Below are 15,607 nucleotides of genomic sequence, written 5' to 3'. Positions count from 1 at the left end.
TTTCTCTTATTTACAACTGGGCGTGTATTGTGTATTTAGCAACTGGGCGTGTTTACATCTTTCACTGCACAATCACACTGGGCTGTTGATCATGCTGGGCTGGAACAATGAAAAGTGCAGGACACTTATTGGTCACTGATTGGTCAGCGTCATACACGCCTCTGTACAACACCCAGTTGGTAAAAAGTAAAAACACGCCCAGTTGTCCATTGAGAAGCTCATTAGCATAAATCTAAACTAGCTCATAACTTGCTCAAAAATGATCGTTTTTCAAAATAAAAACCACTGCTGTTAGGGTGTGTTCACACGGCCAAATTTCAGACGTATACGAGGCGTATTATGCCTCTTTTTACGTCTGAAAATACGGCTCCAATACGTCGGCAAACATCTGCCCATTCATTTGAATGGGTTTGCCGACGTACTGTGCAGACGACCTGTTATTTACGCGTCGTCGTTTGACAGCTGTCAAACGACGACGCGTAAAAATACAGCCTCGTCAAAAGAAGTGCAGGACACTTCTTTGGACGTTTTTGGAGCTGTTTTCTCATAGACTCCAATGAAAACAGCTTCAAAAACGGACGTAAAAACGCCGCGAAAAACGGTGCGAAAAATGCGAGTTGGTAAAAAAACGTCTGAAAAGCAGGGTCTGTTTTCCCTTGAAAACAGCTCTGGATTTTCAGACGTTTTTGTTGACTACGTGTGAACATACCCTAATCTACATTACAGCGCCAATCAGATTATGTAGGAGATAGAGTTCTTATATTCTGGTGACAGAGCCTCTTTAAATCATTTATGCCGGCATAAAAAATATTATTTGTGAATAGCACATCCCCACTTGTAAACAGGATGTGCTGCTGACAATAAAATAAAGTTTATGAGAGGAGGAGGAACGAACAATCGGTTAAACTGTCGTTCATACGAACCCCCTAATGATCATTGCTACATGAAAATTAAATTAAATGAGCGCCAATGGACTTCCTATACCTCCGATCGATTGTCGCTTGTAATGGGCAGTTTATCTGCCCGTGATACAGACCCTTGGGCTATGTTTTCAAGGTGGATTTTTCATGTAGAAATATCCAAAGTCGAATTGCCTGAGAAACCGCGGCAGAAGTCTGAGGCTGACCCTCGGATTTCTGCTACGTTTTTCCAATAAAAGATGCCGCATTCCTGCACGGAGATCAGCCCCATTCAGTGCCTGTGGTTACCAGATGCGGTTTTCACGGCGGAACTTGAAGCGGAAACCTCGTCAAGAAGTGACGTCACCTCTTATATATTTTCTGATATGGTTATTTGTGCACTGTATGACAGTACACCATATGGGGAGTGACACCACCAGAAGTTAGGGCACAGGGCATCAGGGCACAGGGCAATGTAAAACCGGCCCTAATCCTATGCTGTATGCATCCAATAAAACCATGTTCTTGGGGTTGTAAACAAAAGAAAGTACTGCAAATTGCATCAATAAGTCTTTTTCAGATAGTAAATCAAACAGTAATTGAAGAAATATTTCCTATAATTTTGGATGCAAGTCAGTCTGATGTAAATGGTGTGTGTGTGTGGAGATTAAGGTTTAGTGGAAATGACTATTCTTTGTCAGTGTTCTTACCTGTGTATATGGGTCGGGTGGGATCCGTCACTGTAGTAGGCCGTGTACTACTAATATCAGATGTCACATAAGGTGTCTTCAACTTTTGTGATAGGGTAGATGTGGTTTGGGAGGTGGAAAAAGCAGAAACGGCAGCAGTGGTCTCATCTATAGTGGTCTCATCTATAAATGAAAATATTTAGTATACGATAGTAGTAAATTAACAGTTAACATTCCTTCCTCCTGCAATCTTATGACTAATTTAGTTAAGCAAGAATTCTTAGAAACAGGAACATACACAACAAGAAGTACTCTCTTCCCATTTTCCACAAAAACCTGTAAAAACAATCTATTTTAAGCCCCTATGGTTTAGGCTACATGGGTGACTGCTCGTAGCAAAAGAATTGTGCAATGATCTAATGTATGAAGTGCCATATGTTCTAAAGTCAGCCACCATTTACTGGCGATGTTTGTGACATGATAACGCTACTACTAAAAACATCACCCATGCAAACAAACAGATATCTCATCAGCTCACCAGTCCATGTGTGTATCCTGTAGCGTTCGCTGCACAGATTATAGTTTGGGGACTATTTGTAAATCAATAAAAAAAAAGGTCATCTAGCACTTAGGGAATTTCCCATAAATATAACCTGTTTTGGCAAAACAGTTTAAAATTCAACCCCATTACAACTTATGCGTTTTGAACACTAGAAACGATTCTTAGAGCTCTTTTACAGGGGCCGATTATCGGGCAAACGAGTGTTGACAGAACGCTCATTCCCAATCAGCCGATGATTGAGCAAACGCTCGTTCATCAGCTGATTGTATAGTTTTAAATGCCAAAAATCTTATCGTTGTCGGCAGCACATCTCCCTGTGTAAACAGGGAGACGTGGTGCCGACCTGATAGAAATGTATGGGGATGAGCGATCGTAGTAATGAGCGGTTCGTCCCCATACATATCTCCTTGTGACTGGAGCAAACGAGCGCCGATCATCAAGCTGTCTCGTTGATCGGTATTTGTTTGCACGGCCCACGTCGGGCCATGTAATAGCACCTTTAGTCATAGCCTAATCAGATTATCACAGACATATGTCTATATCTACCAATGCAGCCAATTAAAAATAACATGTAAACATTTGTTGACTAGAGTAAGGCCTCATGCACACAACCGTGCATTTGCGTGAGTTTATTCTCATTTTTGCGGATAAATTGCAGACCCATTATTTCTATGGTCCCATGCGCACAACCATCTTTTTCATGGATCAGTGCTGGGGCTACGAATCCGGACCGGAAAAACTCAGGACAATTCACTTTACAGTCCGGATTTGTGGCTTCATTAAACAGTTTTTTTTTCCTGTTGATCCGTTAATCCTGATGACACACGAAGGCACAACAAAGGTTTTTTGCGGTGAAATAAACTACAACAGATCATTGGTTTTGCAGACCGCAAAACCCCTATGGTTGTGTGCATGAGGCCTAAGCATGGGCATACATGTTATGCATGCCCACATATCATAGCTTAGTCCAGTGCAAAATACCACATGAAGACATTGGAGGAGGTTTACTAAGCAAAATCGTCCTCGATTCTGGTGGAAATTGTGGCAAAAAAGTGGAGTACAATGTGTGCAACAAATTTATTATGTGTTTTAGAGAGTGTTTACGTTTTTAAAAGTGTCTAGAATAATGAGCGTTACCAAGAGGAGTCGTAAGATGTGCCAAATCTATTAACCGTGTACACATTTTTTTGGGGCAAAACAAGTGCAAAGTACGTCAGTCATAAAATGGGATGAGGAAAAGGAAACTGTCTAATATGTCTAGCGAGTTGCGCCAAGTTTATTATTTCATGTGTACCATTTGTATGAATTTGGCACAATTCAAGCTATTTTCACATTCTCCTAAAATAGTTTTATATATGCTTTTCTATAACCATAACATAATCCAGAATTTTACTGTATATTGGTGATCGTGATCCTATGCTGAAATTGGGGTGCACAACCTTTTCTTTTCCGAGGGCCACATTATCAGATTGTACTGCTCCCAAGGGCTGCTATAAAACTTAGAGTTATCTCCATCTTGGACATTTATGGCATATCAACAGTATATGCCATAAATGTCTGACAGGTGGGGGTTCAAACTTTTGGGACTACCACCTATCTGAAAAACACAAACAGTTTCTCTGGAGTGCTTAACAACAGGGAATCGGGATATGCCATAAATGTCGCACATGGGAATATCCCTTTAAGAAATCACTGTGGGTAAAACTGATGCAATGCTGTATACCTAGTGCAGGGTGGTGCATTGCACAGTGATTCAAAGAACACTTAATAGAGAATATTAGTTTTGCACTGTCTCTGCAGGCCTGAACTAGGTATAACACAGTAACAGCTTTGCCTAGATTGCACCTTTTAAAGGGGTTGTCCAGGAATGGGGCGGTTTTTCATACTGATGACCTATTCAAAGGATAGGTCATCAATATATGATCGGTGGGTGCTCCGATCAGCTGTTCCGGCTGCCTCCGGACACCGGAAGTTTTGAAGGGGTCGGTGCCGGAAGCAGATGGCTCCGTACACAGTATAGCGGCTGTGTTGGGTTACTGCAGCTCTACTCCTATTCACCTGACTAGTAGCAGAGCTGCAATGTTGCAGCACAGCCGCTATACAGTGTCGAACCCCCACCAATCATATACTGATGACCTATCCTGTGAATTGGTCATCAGTATGAAAAACCACTCCATGCCTGGACAACCCCTTTAAGTTTCTTAAACCAGAACTCGTAAAGCCATGCTGTCTGTGTTCTTAACATTGAGGGCTGTGTGGTAACGCGGGCCGCATGTGGCTCCCACGCCGCAGGTTGTGCATACCATGAGACCATGTTTCTGGGACTGTAAATATAGGAATGGACTAAAATTTTTATCAACAAGTCTGTTTCGGGACAGCTGTGCCAATGATAATTTCCTCTCTATCACTCTAATCACCTCCTCACACTTTCGCAGACAAGTCTCTCATACCTCCCCTCTCCTATGGAATTCCCTCCCTCATTCCATCGGACATTCTCCAATCCCCCAAAAGCCTCTAACCTGTCCTAAAAAGCCCCCAACCGTTATTTCAACACCACCTCCACCTGACATATCTAGAGATACTTACTCCTCTCCCAGACCTCTTGTATCTATTCCCTATACCTTATAGATTGTAAACTCAAATGAGTAGGACTCCTACCAAATATGTTATATGTTTAACTTGTTAGTACCACACTATTGTGTAATTGTACCAATGTGTTACCCTACTGTATATTGTGCTCTGTAAAGCGCTATGAAGCACTATAAAATTAATACATTTTAATACATTGTTTTTCATGATTATTTAAGTATTTTTACCTATTTTTAAGGTCGCTTCTCTTCTCAACACCTGGTCATTCACAAGCACTTGTGCCTCGCACCTGTATGAACTCTCTGATGGCCAGTCCTCCTTAGGGATTACCCAGTTCCAGGTTACATTGTATAGGTAATCCCTATCATGAACCTCGTTGATATCATTGGCCTTATCCAACATTTCAGACCCGGTGTAGCAGCTGATATCCGGTGGGGGGTACACATTTACCATTGAGGCGTTAAGGTAATGGACTCCATTTTCCATGCTGTTGCTTAGAAGCAAAGTTTTTGGTAAAGCTGCAAAATAGATAACAATATATATAGAAACTCCTAGTATGTAGTGAACAGGCTTATTATGTTAATACCAATTTCCTTTTAAAGGGGTATTCCGGGACTTTGATATTGATGACCTATCCTTAGGATAGCTCATCAATATTAGATCTGTAGGGGTCCAAAGCTCGGCATCTCCACCGCTGTGGCCTCTTCATTTCTTACTAGCCACAGCTCCATACATTCAATAGTGGTTGTGCCTGGTACTGCAGCTCAGTCCCATTCCCTTGAATGGGACTGAGCTGCAATGAGCTGCAGTACCAGGCACAGCCACTACTGAATGTATAGAGCCGTTCCTGGTAAGAGATAAAGAGGCCACAGCGCAAGCGATTGATGGCAGACCACCTCCAATCTGATATTGATGATACATCCTAAAGATAGGTAATTAATATCAATGTCCCAGGAAAAAACCCTTTAATGATTATTCAGCATATAATTGTAAAATGTGCTTTAATTATCATTAATAATCTGTCATGTCACTACGATCAGGAAAAGTGTAAACATTGCATAATGGTACATACCATATACATGGAGTTCCATTGATTTCTCGTAACTTTTGCGAGAGCCTGGACAAGTCCCTACACAGAATCTGGTGCCTTCCATGGAGATACTTATATTTTCTAAGGTCTGGACACTGTATCCAGGAGAAATAGCTTGTCCATTAACCTTAGTGTCAAGACCTTTCCAGACTACAGTGCCTGAAGGACAATTGATAGAGCAGTTCAGTTGTATTGATGTTCCAACAGACACCACTGGATCCACAGGATAGACAGTTACGTAGTGCTGAGCTGTATAAATAGAAGAGAAAAAAGTAGTTACATACAAACAGGCAAAAGATAGATAACGTTTTTTTCCCCCCTTACTTTTTCACTGATTTCTTAGAGGGGATGTCCATTTTTAACATGTTGAGTTTAATAGATCAGCTGAAGTGTAAAAAGTTTTTCAATGGAGCAAACCAGGAGAGTGACGAGCCAGATGAGTTTGCTTACATAGCTGTGTCCCTCTATGCAGCTCTTAGCTCAAGCTATATACATTGATCTCTATGCACAAATCTTGTCCTAGGAGCTGCATACATAGACTCTTTACATCAGCCTTGGGGTCTGAGATTGGTTACTGGGGTTTAAGCTCAAAGGTCTTACTATGAAACACTTTTTCCAACAATTATATTCAGAGAGAGTCAGCTATGCCACTATATTAGACAGGTCTCTATTCCACTATTCAATCTAGTGAAATCCTGTGATTTAGGACTGAATTTTTCACCCAACGTGCAGATAGATTTCAACAATTCCACAGTAAAACTATACATTTTTTCCAATTCTGGAAATACATTCACCGTTTTTCGATTTCTACTAGTTAATGCTGAGCTTTTTATAACTGAGTGTCAATTTTATTGCTACAGAATAAAAATTATGTTTTAATTTATGTCTATCTAACTCTCCTGTGATAGTGTTGTAGTCTTCTAAGGTAAATTTGCTGTACCTCTGTGATCGTGAATTTTATATATACTTTTCTCTAACCATATTCTATACTGTAGATATACCATGAAACCATGTTTCTGGGGCTGTAAATAAAAGAATGTACTGAATATTGCAATAATTATTTTTCAGGAAGAGATTAGTGGAAAAATAATTATTTTAGAAATAAAGAAACGATATGGTTCTGAATGCCACTTTTAGGACTGTAAATCAGTGTGTATGAAGAATAAAATAAAACTGAATTACAGAACACTAAGTCAGTCTGATATAAAGGCCGTGTATTGAGATTCAGGTTTAATGTCAATGACTAGTCTTTGTACTTACCTATGTTTATAAGTCTGGAAGGACCCTTCGCTGTAGTACACCATGTACTCCCTGTGGTGACTGTATTTTCCTAGAATGGTTGAGTGCTAACTTCCTATTGTAGTGCTCTCCTATGTCCACTGCATGGAGCACAAGCTTTAATACTGCCAGGTGTCTAATATCTTGACATATGTCCACTAGAATAAGTAAACATGTGCTTCAGACTTTTAGCTCCGATCCAGTGCACACATGTTATGCATGCCCACTTAATCCAATGCAAAATACAGCGTGAAAACACTGTACCCAGTGGTGATGCTAGATTAAGGCATGGGCACGAGGTCTATTGTGTAGTGCCCTTGGTGTTTGGGCAGCAAGTGCAATCAAGGCTCCTGAATAAGACATGGAAACATTGACAATATCCCTATCATTCTTACTACCTTCAGTCTATCAATCTGAGTAAAGCTTATTCACCCTGATACACTACCAGCAGGGCGGTTTGCAAGGGAAAGGATTACATAGATAAAATTGCCTGCTTTCACACCTTTAAACTGTATCCGTGTCTTCAGGACACGGATACAGTTGAATTCTATGGTGGAGCAGGGAGCTGTTAGCTCCTTGTCCCATTATACACTCCCATAATCATGGGAACGGTGTTAGGTCAGTATTTGTTTTATTACTTTTCAGGGGCACTTTTGCTGTGTGTGGGCGCTAAAGGGGCACTTTAACAATGTGTGAAACACAAAGGGGGCACTTTAACTGTTTGGCTGTCACTAAGGCAGCACTATTTCTTTGAAGGGACAGTAAGGGGGCACTATTACTGTGAGAAGGAAACTAAATTGGCACTATCACTGTGTGGGGGCACTATTACTGCTTTGGACATAAAGGGGAGCACTATTTATGTGTTTGGCACTATTAACATCTGGGGAACTATCTGTTTGGCACTATTATTTGGGGTAAGTATAGTTATGATGGCACCTGAAGCAGCATCATGATGGTACTGTTAAAGAGGAAGTAGTATGAAAAGTTTGTGTAGAGGGTGGAGAATAGGTGGGGAGGGTTCTGGAGCTAATGAAGTTTGGGCAGCAAACTGCAGAGATGAGTCATGGCCGGGAGAAGTTGTGATGGTGGTCTGGAATGGATGGAGAAGAGAAGGTAAACAACTTCAATCAGAGAAGATGCCACCAGTTAGTCACTGGATGTAACTGTACTGTATTTACTAATATGGTCTACAGGGCACCTGTGTAGAACTTGTATACACTATATGGTCACTGTACTTTTATAGTAGTTTTCTATTCAGTAATAGTATGGTGGTATTTTTTAGTCACTGTGGTCATGCTGTGGGGGTACTATTCAGTAACAGTATGGTGGTATTGTTCCGTCACTATGTGGTTATGGTGTGGCAGTATTATTCAGTAACAGTATGGGGGTATTATTCAGTAACAGTATGGGTGTATTAATCAGGAAGAAAAAACAGAACCAAGATCCAGCGCTGGGTGTGCGTTAAAAAGGAACTCCTGTTCCAATTTTATTGGTATAACAAAGATAAAAATAATAGAACTATATAGAGTAGTTCTGTGGCAGAGTACAGGAATGAATGTTAGGTGAAGGATAGCAGTAAGCCCTGTTGAAATGTGCCTACGCGTTTCTGACACGTCTGTGTCCTTATTCATGGCATGCATGGGCTTACTGCACAGGGCTTACTGCTATCCTTCACCTAACATTCATTCCTGTACTCTGCCACAGAACTATTCTATATAGTTCTATTATTTTTATCTTTGTTATACCAATAAAATTGGAACAGGAGTTCCTTTTTAACGCACACCCAGCGCTGGATCTTGGTTCTGTTTTTTCTTCCTGTTGTTTACCGCTGGCCGCGCGGGAATCCGGGCGCTGTCTGTACTCAGACACAACTAAACGGTGAGCTGGAGCTCTTCCCCATTCATAAATTTTGTGGTGTATTAATCAGTCACTATGTAGGTATGGTGTGGAGGTATTTGTAGTGATGGGGGTAAGGAAACAGACAAGTGAGCCCTAATCTACCCGCCACTCAGTCCCTGCCTAATTGCAACGACCCGCCCTAGGCGACGGGGTACAACTGGGTGACGGTCCCTACGCTGAATAAGTGCCCGACAGACAAACAGATAAGGGTACACAGAAGCAAGGGAAAAGGGGCAGTTGCCCATGGCAACACCGTGAGCAACAAGAGTGGTGAATGAGCCGAGTCAAACCAGGAGTGTACGAGGTACCAAAACGCAGAGCAGGAGAGTAGTGAACAAGCCGAGTCAAACCAGGAGTGTACGAGGTACCAAACGCAGAGCAGGAGAGTAGTCAGTAAGCCAGGGTCAAATGGTTCAAGAAGCTGCAGCAGGGCCAGGAAACAAAACGAGAAGAATCACAAGCAAGGAGGAACAGGAAAGGCAGGTATAAATAGACAGAGGGCGGGAGCTAGCTCCGTCTGGCCAGGCTGTGATAGGCTCTCCCACTCCTAAGCCTGCCATCCTGAGTGGTGGAAGATGGAGTCAGTCTCACAGACATAGAAGCAGGTGCAGACTGATTACCTATGGGCGTGGATACAGAAGCTGTGCCTGGCAGATCCTTAACAGTACCCCCCCTTTTATGAGGGGCCACCGGACCATTTCTAGAAGAACCTGGTTTATTGGGGAAACGAAGGTGGAACCTCCTGACCAATACCCCAGCGTGAACATCCCGGGCGGGTACCCAAGTCCTCTCCTCAGGCCCGTATCCTCTCCAATGGACCAGGTACTGGAGGGAGCCTTGGACCACAATCTTGGCCACCTCGAATTCTACCCCCTCAGGTGTGAGAATGGGGACAGAAGGTTTCCTCGAGGGAGCCAAGGACGGGGAGCAGCGTTTAAGGAGGGAGGCATGAAACACGTCGTGTACTCAAAAAGATGGGGGCAACTCCAGTCTGAAGGAGACAGGATTGAGGACTTCAATGACCTTGTACGGCCCTATAAACCGGGGAGCAAACTTCTTGGACGGGACTAAGGCGCAAGTTCTTGGACGATAGCCACACCAGATCCCCGACCATAAACAAGGGGTTAGCAGAACGTCTTCTATCTGCCTGAGTTTTTTGTATGCTCTGGGACGCCTCTAGGTTCTTCTGAACCTGGGCCCAGACTGTGCACAGTTCCCGATGAACGACCTCTACCTCGGGATTGTTGGAACTACCAGGTGAAACGGAGGAGAACCGTGGATTAAACCCAAAAGTACAGAAAAAGGGGGAGACCCCTGACGAGTTACTGAACCGGTTATTAAGGGAAAATTCGGCGAGGGGAATGAATGAGACCCAATCATATTGACAGTCAGAGATAAAACACCTTAAATATTGTTCTAGAGACTGATTAGTCCTCTCGGTTTGGCCATTAGTTTCAGGATGGAAGGCAGAGGAGAAGTACAGATCAATCGCCAACTTTTTACAGAAGGCTCTCCAAAACAAAGAAACAAATTGTACCCCTCTGTCAGAAACAATATTGACAGGGAACCCATGGAGACGCAGGATGTGTTTGACAAACAAGGTAGCTAACGTCTTAGCATTGGGTAGTTTCTTGAGGGGCACAAAGTGGCACATCTTACTGAAGCGGTCTACTACAACCCACACCACCGACTTACCTTGAGATGGAGGCAAATCGGTGATAAAATCCATGGATATATGGGTCCAAGGTCTCTGGGGAATGGGCAAAGAACGTAGTAAGCCCGCTGGTCGGGACCTGGGAGTCTTGGACCTAGCACAAACCTCACAAGTGGCGACGTAGGCCTTAACGTCTTTAGGCAACCCAGGCCACCAATAGTTTCTGGCAATGAGGTGCTTGGTACCCAGGATGCCTGGATGACCAGATAGTGCGGAGTCATGATTTTCCCTAAGTACCCTTAGCGGAATTGCAGGGGAACAAACAGCTTGTTCTCAGGAAGGTTCCCGGGAGCTGAACCTTGATCAGCCACAATTTCAGAGACTAAATCAGAATCAATAGAGGAAATGATTATACCTGGAGGCAAAATACAAGCAGGATCTTCCTCCGAAGGGGGGCTGGCCATGAAGCTACGCGACAGTGCATCAGCCTTAATATTTTTAGACCCAGCCCTATAGGTAACCAAAAAGTTGAATCTGGTAAAAAATAACGCCCATCGAGCTTGTCTCGGGTTTAGCCTCCGGGCAGATTCTAGGAAAACCAGATTCTTGTGGTCGGTAAGGACCGTTACCTGGTGCCTATCCCCCTCCAGGAAGTGGCACCACTCTTCAAATGCCCATTTAATGGCTAAGAGTTTGCGGTTGCCAATATCATAGTTACTCTCAGTGGGCGAAAACTTCCTGGAGAAGTAGGCACAGGGACGGAGATGGGTGAGGGACCTGGTACCCTGGGACTAGACAGCCCCCACTCCCACCTCGGACGCGTCAACCTCCACGATAAATGGCTCCATTTGGTTGGGCTGAACCAGCACCGGGGCCGAGATAAAGCACTTCTTAAGGACCTCAAAAGCCTGGACAGCCTCAGGAGGCCAGTGGAGGAGATCGGCACCTTTGCGAGTGAGATCCGTAAGAGGCTTAGCGATGACCGAGAAGTTAGCAATAAATCTCCTGTAATAATTAGCGAACCCCAAGAAGTACTGTAACGCCTTCAGGGAGGCAAGCTGGACCCATTCCGCCACAGCCTGGACCTTGGCGGGGTCCATGCGGAATTCATGAGGAGTGAGGATTTGACCCAAAAATGGTATCTCCTGCACCCCAAACACACATTTTTCGGTCTTCGCAAACAGTTTGTTTTCCCGAAAGACCTGGAGCACCTTCCTGACATGCTCAATGTGGGAGGACCAGTCCTTGGAAAACACAAGTATGTCATCAAGGTACACTACAAGAAATACCCCCAGGTAATCTCTTAAAATCTCATTTATGAAATTCTGGAAGACCGCGGGAGCATTACACAACCCAAAGGGCATGACGAGGTATTCTAAATGACCTTCGGGCATGTTAAACGCAGTCTTCCACTCATCCCCCTCTTTGATGCGGATAAGGTTATACGCCCCCCATAGATCAAACTTAGAGAAAGCATTGGGCCCCCTGAACCTGATTGAAGAGATCAGGAATCAAAGGAAGGGGATACTGGTTCCTTACAGTGACCTTATTCAAGTTACGGTAGTCAATGCATGGCCTAAGACCACCATCCTTCTTCCCTACGAAGAAGAAGCCAGCACCTAGCGGAGAAGTAGAGGGGCGAATGTAACCCTTGGCCAGGCATTCCTGGATATACTCTCTCATGGCTTCACGTTCGGGACAAGAGAGATTAAATATCCTACCCTTAGGGAGCTTAGCTCTTGGTACCAAATCGATAGCGCAATCGTATTCTCTATGAGGAGGTAACACTTCGGAGGCCTCTTTAGAGAAAACATCACGAAGTCCTGAACAAACTCAGGTAGCATGTTCACCTCCTCAGGGGGAGAAATAGAATTAACAGAAAAACATGACGTCAAGCATTCATTACCCCATTTGGTAAGATCCCCAGTATTCCAGTCAAACGTGGGATTATGCAACTGCAACCAGGGAAGGCCTAAAACCAAATCGGACGATAATCCCTGCATCAACAGTACAGAGCACTGCTCCAAATGCATGGAGCCAACAAGGATTTCAAAAACAGGGGTATGCTGTGTAAAATAACCATTAGCAAGAGGAGTGGAGTCGATACCCACTACTGGGACAGGTTTAGGCAAATCAATCAAAGGCATAGCTAGAGACATAGCAAATTCCACAGACATGATATTAGCAGACGACCCTGAATCCACGAAGGCACTGCCGGTAGCAGACCTACCACCAAAAGAGACCTGAAAGGGAAGCAAGATTTTATTACGTTTCATATTTACGGGAAATACCTGTGCGCCCAAGTGACCTCCCCGATGATCACTTAGGCGCGGAAGTTTTCCGGCTGCTTATTCTTACGCCTAGGACAGGTGTTCACTTGATGCTTGTCATCCCCACAATAGAAGCAGAGACCATTCTTCCTGCGGAACTCTCTACGTTGTTGGGGGGACACGGAGGCCCCGAGTTGCATAGGTACCTCCGAGTCTTCCGTGGAAGAACGAAGCAACGGAACCTCGGGAGGCATCATGGGGGAGTCAGAGGAGAAAACACCAAAACGTTCACGTTGTCGTTCCCTGAGACGTCGGTCAAGTCGTACCGCTAAAGCCATAACCTGGTCTAGGGAGTCAGAAGAGGGATAGCTAACTAGCAGGTCTTTCAGGGCGTTCGACAGACCCAACCTAAACTGGCACCTTAAGGCAGGGTCATTCCACCGAGAAGCTACGCACCACTTCCTAAAGTCAGAGCAATACTCCTCAACAGGTCTCTTACCCTGACGTAAGGTCACCAGCTGACTCTCGGCAAAGGCAGTCCTGTCATTCTCGTCATAAATGAGTCCGAGAGCAGAAAAGAAACGATCAACGGAGGAAAGTTCAGGGGCGTCAGGAGCCAAGGAGAAGGCCCATTCTTGGGACCCTTCCTGGAGCCGGGACATAATTATACACACCCGCTGGCTCTCAGAACCTGAGGAGTGGGGCTTTAAACGAAAATAGAGCCTACAACTCTCCCGAAAGGAGAGAAAAGTCTTCCGGTCCCCTGAGAACCGGTCAGGCAACTTGAGGTGGGGTTCAAGAGGTGAGGTGAGGGGCACTACCATGGTAGCGTCAGGCTGGTTGACCCTCTGAGCCAGGGCCTTGACCTGTAGGGAGAGACCCTGCATTTGCTGAACCAGGGTCTCAAGGGGGTCCATAGTAGTGTGAGGGACCAGGGTAGAGTAGGTAAATGGGCTTGTGATTATGTAATGATGGGGGAAAGGAAACAGACAAGTGAGCACTAATCTACCCGCCACTCAATCCCTGCCTACTTGCAACGACCCGCTCTAGGCGACGGGGTACAACTGGGCGACGGTCCCTACGCTCAATAAGTGCCCGACAGACAAACAGATAAGGGTACACAGAAGCAAGGGAAAAGGGGCAGTTGCCCACGGCAACACTGTGAGCAACAAGAGTGGTGAACGAGCCAAGTTAAACCAGGAGTGTACGAGGTACCAAACGCAGAGCAGGAGAGTAGTCAGTAAGCCAGGGTCAATATGAAGCAGGGTCAAACGGTTCAAGAAGCTGCAGCAGGGCCAGGAAACAAAACGAGAAGAATCACAAGCAAGGAGGAACAGGAAAGGCAGGTATAAATAGGCAGAGGGCGGAAGCTAGCTCCGTCTGGCCAGGCTGTGATAGGCTCTCCCACTCCTAAGCCTGCCATCCTGAGTGGTGGAAGATGGAGTCAGTCTCACAGACATAGAAGCAGGTGCAGACTGATTACCTATTGGCGTGGATACAGAAGCTGTGCCTGGCAGATCCTTAACAGTATTAGTCAGTAACAGTATGGGGGTATTATTCAGTCACTATGTGGTCATGGTGTGGGGGTACTATTCAGTAACAGTATGGTGGTATTGTTCAGTCACTATGTGGTTATGGGGTGGCAGTATTATTTAATAACAGTATGGAGGTATTATTCAGTAACAGTATGGGGGTATTATTCATTCACGATGTGGGTAAGGTGTGGTGGTATTATTCAGTAACAGTATGGGGGTATCATTCAGTCACTATGTGGTGGTAATATGTAATCATGGTGTGGTGGTATTATTCAGTAAACAGTATGGTGGCATTATTCAATCACTATGTGGCGGTAATATGTGGTCATGGTGTGGTGGTATTATTCAGTAAACAGTATGGTGATATTATTCAGTCACTATGAGGTGGTAATATGTGGTCATAGTGTGAAGGAATTATTTTACCCTGTATAGTGGTATCACATGGTAACTGTAAAAATGTCATATTTAAAGGCTGTATAAGGTATAGAAGATTCTGCTGAGCAGAGGATGCAGCTGCCTTTCTCCACGAACACCGGCAGCCACATCCTCTGCTTGCTGTACTGTACACAACCAGTCCTAGCACTGGAAGAGATCACTTTCTGCTACTACTATTACTACTACAGATCGCAAGTGTTCTCTCCCAGCACAGCAGCGCTAGGACAGGCCGGGCAGGCTGTGTACAGTACAGCAGGCTAAGCAGAGGATGTCGCAGTTGGTGTTTTGGGAGAAAGGATCCCAGGAACCTTTCTCCAGGGTAACCAGCACCCACATCTTCAGCTCAGCCTGCTGTGATAGGAGCTGCGAGAATGGGGGGGGGGGGGCCGACACTGCACTACACAGCACTTCAAGTCCGGCCAAAGCTTCATAATTTATTTTTTTAACCCCCCCCCCTAGAGAAAATCCTGCATATGCCCTGACTGACAGCCTGTAAGTATGGAGCAAATAAGTTGACATAAGTGCATAAAATTGAATAAGCTTGACTCTGATTGGCTGGCTTCTTAACAGGTGTGTGAATGACATAAAGGGAAAATGTTCTGCAATGGGATGTGTGTGTTGTAAAGCAAGAGAGATGTGATGTAAGGGGGCGGAATGTGCTGGGAAATATGAGAGGGCTGGATATATACAGAAAAATGCGGGAATAC

General features: G+C 44.5%; 1 protein-coding gene across 1 annotated transcript in view; it reads right to left on the bottom strand.

Annotated features, from left to right (window-relative positions):
• Positions 1–15,236, bottom strand: part of MADCAM1 (mucosal vascular addressin cell adhesion molecule 1) — a 45,442-nt gene extending 30,206 nt beyond the window's left edge. Inside the window, exons 1-4 of the mRNA XM_075854988.1 lie at positions 15,152–15,236; positions 5,812–6,078; positions 4,967–5,257; positions 2,728–2,736 (exon numbers count right to left, since the gene is read on the bottom strand). Coding sequence (XP_075711103.1) covers positions 2,728–2,736; positions 4,967–5,257; positions 5,812–6,078; positions 15,152–15,236 — 652 coding nt within the window. The remainder of the gene's footprint in view (positions 1–2,727; positions 2,737–4,966; positions 5,258–5,811; positions 6,079–15,151) is intronic.
• Between the last annotated feature and the right edge of the window lie 371 nt (positions 15,237–15,607).

The sequence above is a fragment of the Rhinoderma darwinii genome, chromosome 1 (genome assembly GCF_050947455.1).
Source record: "Rhinoderma darwinii isolate aRhiDar2 chromosome 1, aRhiDar2.hap1, whole genome shotgun sequence".
In the NCBI taxonomy this organism is placed as follows: domain Eukaryota; kingdom Metazoa; phylum Chordata; class Amphibia; order Anura; family Rhinodermatidae; genus Rhinoderma; species Rhinoderma darwinii.
Note: the sequence above shows the minus strand (reverse complement) of the source record. Positions and strands in the feature narration are given on the sequence as shown.